This window comes from Oncorhynchus masou, chromosome 1 (genome assembly GCF_036934945.1).
Source record: "Oncorhynchus masou masou isolate Uvic2021 chromosome 1, UVic_Omas_1.1, whole genome shotgun sequence".
Taxonomy (NCBI): domain Eukaryota; kingdom Metazoa; phylum Chordata; class Actinopteri; order Salmoniformes; family Salmonidae; genus Oncorhynchus; species Oncorhynchus masou.
In genome coordinates this window covers 79403894-79408893 of record NC_088212.1, presented here as the reverse complement: position 1 = coordinate 79408893, position 5000 = coordinate 79403894, and the positions used below count along the sequence as shown (strand labels likewise).

The window sequence follows — 5000 nt, the reverse complement described above, 5'->3', positions numbered from 1 at the left end:
ACTCAGGAACACTCAATGTCGTCTTGGTAAGAATCTCCAGTATATTTTGGCCTTGTGTTTTAGGTTATTGTCCTGGTGAAAGGTGAATTTGTCTCCCAATGTCTGTTGGAAAACCGACTGAACCGAGTTTTCCTCTAGGACTTTGCCTGTGCTTTGCTCTATTCCATTTATTTTGATTTAAAAAAACCTAGTCCTTGCCGATGACAAGCATACCCATAACATGATGAGGCTACCACCATGCTTGAAAATATTGTTGTTGTTTAAGATTTGCCCCAAACATAATGCTTTGTATTCTTTGCCACATTTTTTGCTGTTTTACTTCAGTGCCTTACTGCAAACAGGATGCATGTTTTGGAATATTTTTATTCTATACATGCTTCCTTCTTTTCACTCTGTCACATAGGTTAGTATTGTGGAATAACTGCAAAGTTGTTGATCCATCCTCAGTTTTCTCCTATCACAACCATTCAACTCTAACTGTTTTAGAGTCACCGTTGGCCTCATGGTGAAATCCCTGAGTGGTTTCCTTCCTCTCCGGCAACTGAGTTAGGAAGGACGCCTGTATCTTTGTAGTGACTGGGTGTATTGATACACCATCCAACGTGTAATTAATAACTTCAGCATGCTCAAAGGGATATTTAATGTCTGCCATTAAAAATAAACTATTTATCAATAGATGTCCTTCTTTGCGAGGCATTGTGGTTGAATCTGTGTTTGAAATTCACAGCTCGACTGAGGGACTTTACAATTATCTGTATGTGTTGTACAGAGATGAAAGAGTCATTAAAATGAATTATGCTAAACACAATTTTTGCAATCCGAGTGACTCCACGCAACTCATAATGTGATTTATTAAGCACATTTTTACTCCTGAAATTATTTAGGCTTGCCATAACAAAAGGGTTGAATACTTATTGACTCAAGACATTTCAGCTTGTCATTTTTTATTAATTTGTAAAAATGTCTAAAAACATAATTCACTTTGACATTATGGAGTATTTTATGTAGGCCAGTGAAACAAAATCTCAATTAAATCCATTTTAAATTTGGGCTGTAACACAACAAAATGCGGAAACCGTCAAGGGGTGTGAATAAATTCTGAAGGCACTGTATCTACATGGCTGGAAGGTCACTGGAAGTGTGAAATGTTTTTTTAATGTTCTATTCTGGGTGTGTTGTTGTTTCAGAAGGAGAACGGAGGACTCATCATGGTTAATCTGCACAGTGGGTTTGTGGCTTGCCATGGCCAAGCCAATGTCTCCATCGTGGCTGGTGAGCAGTTGCCTTTGATTAGTGTTTATTGGCATCAAACAATTAAGCACAAAATTGGCTGCCTTGTTATCAATCAAGACCTGTTTAGAAGACCAGTATCAAGAACACCAATATCATGTGTACACATGATTTATCTTATGATTATCTTATCTTCTGATATTCCTCTTACTTTTTGCAGACCATTTTACTCACATTAGGAAGGTGGTTGGATCTGAGTCAATAGGAATAGGAGGGGACTTTGATGGAGCTTCTAAGTAAGAACTTTTACCTCAGAGTAACATCAGCACATTCAGCGTTAGTTCATTAATACAGCCATGTTATGCTCCAGCTTGAATGCTATCAGAATGACTCACTTTTTTGTAAGCAGACTGGTAACAGATAGCAGCTGCATTTTAAGTGGCCTGAGGGTTTGAGTAATACATAGCCTGTTATGTTCTACTGTCTGAAGGTTTCCTCTTGGATTAGAGGATGTGTCCAAGTATCCCGCTCTGATCCAGGAGCTGCTGAAGAGACACTGGACAGATTACGAGTTGTCCGGGGTCCTCAGACACAACTTCCTACGTGTGTTCAAGGAGGTCGAGAAAGTGAGTGCTAAATGAACAAAAGCGATATGTTTTTGCTCGTCATAAAAGCTCAATGCTACAGTGTGAGTATTGTATCAAAGCCATCAAAAACACCTGCAGTAGTAACATCAAAGGAATGAATGGAATGAAAGGCATCTCTGTCTGGGACTGAATGTCCATCTGAGTACTTTGTGGTATGAAGGGAACTGAGAACTGGAAAAAGAGCCTTGTATAGTCCATGGAAAATCCCACTTGTTTTTTCTTGTTCAGTAGAGTCACTGTCACAGCATCATAATACAGTGTAAACTTCTCTCTCCCTCCGTCCCTCCTTCCCCCTATCCCTCCCCCAGGAGCGTGACAGGCAGAAAGCGAAAGGAACTCTCCCCAGTGAAGCTCAGATCGACTTGACTAGGGTTCAGAACCCCTGCAGACTGGTACTCAGGCGACCTGACCACCAGACGACAAAGATGGAACAGATGTACTCCAAGGGCCACAGTGAACTGGTGGTCCCCAGGAGTCTGGTCTGGACCATGGTTATACTAATCTCCTGCCTCTGTGTTCTGATGGACCATTAAGACTATAATATGGCCTCGATTCAATCAGATCCAGTGGTAACCCACGTTGACTGATATCCTGATAGCGGATGTTTTAGCAGTATTGGAGGTGTAGCTGTAGTGTGAACTGACAGATAAGTGTGTGGCTGCTCTTTTGTGTCACCAACCACTCCCTTCCTTATTATCCCTACGCATTAGATGTTCAAAAAGAAGTGCAGGCTCTATCGACAATAGATAATATGAAATGCATGTTTTCATTTTAATTTTGTATGGCGGGATTTATCAGTCTATGTAGACAATAGACCATTACGCATTAGAGTGTTTGAACTTGTAATGTGGCTACATAAACTTCTAATGCGGCTGCATGGGATTTAGTCGGTGTGGTTTCATTTCATCCAATGAAAGTGTCTGCATAATGTAACATAAGTAGTAGCTCTAACGCAGTTCCACCTTCAACACTGCCAAAACAACCGGATGTCGACTAGCACGGATCTGATAGAATTTAGCCCTTAGTGTTACTAAACTAGCAGTGCTTGACTTGCGCAGGAGCCCACTGGAGCTGAGTACCGGCACCTCAAGTTCTCTACTGCTTGAGCTCGTTTTACTCTTATAGAATATTAGCTCAAAGTATAGTGGAGCTCCTGCAACTAAATATAAACAGTACTTGCACCCAAAAGGAGTACCGGAACCTATTTAGTAGTACTACTAGTGTTGTATTACAATACACTATCTACTACAACCATGTTTCTCCGACAGTGACAAGCCTAGCGTTAACGTGTTTACTGTGTCACTTGCTTACATGTGATCTTTCCTACAAAGATCTTTACCTAATTTTTAGTTTTGGTCATTTTGACCTTGAAGGAGTTGTATATTTACACAAAGCTCTGCACACACTTTATACTATATTACATTGAGTTCAATGTAAAAAATCACTTTTAACTATTTTTACATATCTCTGTGTTATGTTTGTTTAATGATACAATCAAGGCCACAAGGTCATACATACTGAGGCATTTACAAACTATCTTTATTTCTCTGAGGACACAGACCTTGATGTCCATCACACAAACTTGAGTTTCACAATGAAACTATTTCATAGAAAGACGATTTCATCTTAAAATTAACATTAATGTAACATTTCCTCACAAGGGTGTACAGTGAAACAGTATGCAACATGTTAACATACTGTAATGCCTCCTACAGTCATCTCAGGAATGTTGTATTCTGTATTCATAGGTTATATCGTATTTATTTTGCATTTCTCTTAAGTAAATAATGCTTTGAGTTTTCTGTTTTTCTATCATCTTATTTTATGAACACATTGATATATCTGAAGTCAAGATAGTTCAATTCTAGTTGAATAGGGAAATGAATCATGATTTTATTGGTAAGTTCAGATAAATACTCTTTGCCTTTACAGCTCTTGCAGTCTACAGGAAAGAAAAGGAAATGTGTGCATATGCTACTCTGTTCAGGTGGCCCTGTAAGTAGTCTTCATGCCTATAATAAAGCCCTTTGTACAGAAATAGTAGATTAAATGTAATGTATAATTGTCAATGAACTAAAACCTCTTCTCTTTCAACGATTACAAATAATAATCCAGTAAAATAATGTTTCGATACAATCTCTGGCATCCACATTTACATTTACAAGCTCTCTGTGCCACCTGTTGAAATACCCCAACTGGCATTTCATTATCTACAATACGAAAAATCTTATCCTCATCGGGGGAAGGTTGAGAAAATAAATAAGAAAATAAATACAAAAGTTACAATTCCACCAACCATAAAAAGGTTGTGAAAAAGAACTCAAATTGGCACTCTACACAGAGGCCTTCATAAGGACCACCCAAGACTGTGCTATCTGGCAAGCTAATCCTTGAAGAGGGAAAGACCACCATAATTTATTTTCTGCAAACACAAATACTGACTCAGTCGACATAGAAAATTCATGTTCGATGGATGTGTATGTAAAAGTAGCAGTTGTTAATGGTCTCCTATTGCAGAAATAGGTTTGTGAATGACCCAAGCTTTAGTTGCCTTGGCAATAAGGGATTCATGATGGAATTATAGCATGTAATCTATAAAAGCTACTGTCCTCATGGAAGGCAATACATTCCGCAGAAATGCCAGGCAAATCATTATTGCTTTCTGTGGTCCTCAAATTCCACAATAAAAGTCCTCTTAATTCCATCATAAATTGGCACAGTTTGTATGTACTGTATGTTGAGGATCGGCTGGATGCTGCTGCCGGTGCTGCAGTGCCCCGGTGATCGGGGTGGAATGTCTCCTGTCGAGGCAGTGTCGTGACCTGTGACCCGAGTGGCTTCTGATAGGTCAGGAGTAGATAGTGATGACCTCTCGTCCTCCTCCTCTCACCAGCAGCACTCTCTCCAGACCTTCCGTCAGCACCTCCAGAAACTCCATATCTGGGCCAGAGTTAAGCACTGTTATAACCAGCAACTCTGCATCACTACACCTGTGATTACATCTGCAAATCTGTGTACGCAACAGATTTGATGTTCAGCTTAAAAGCCATTAGTCTTTCATCTCGGGTCACATTGGCAAATCTTTCGTGTATGCTGGCTGGCCATCTACTCCTACTCATTCTT

General features: G+C 39.6%; 2 protein-coding genes across 2 annotated transcripts in view; one reads left to right on the top strand and one right to left on the bottom strand.

The window, feature by feature from the left end:
* dpep2 (dipeptidase 2) overlaps positions 1–3677 on the top strand; it is a 21629-nt gene extending 17952 nt beyond the window's left edge. Inside the window, exons 8-11 of the mRNA XM_064982548.1 lie at positions 1188–1272; positions 1451–1526; positions 1721–1856; positions 2186–3677. Coding sequence (XP_064838620.1) covers positions 1188–1272; positions 1451–1526; positions 1721–1856; positions 2186–2410 — 522 coding nt within the window. The 3' untranslated portion in view covers positions 2411–3677. The remainder of the gene's footprint in view (positions 1–1187; positions 1273–1450; positions 1527–1720; positions 1857–2185) is intronic.
* A 230-nt stretch (positions 3678–3907) lies between these two features.
* LOC135551275 (solute carrier family 12 member 4-like) overlaps positions 3908–5000 on the bottom strand; it is a 67614-nt gene continuing 66521 nt past the window's right edge. The window contains 1 exon segment of the mRNA XM_064982547.1: positions 3908–4817. Coding sequence (XP_064838619.1) covers positions 4726–4817 — 92 coding nt within the window. The 3' untranslated portion in view covers positions 3908–4725.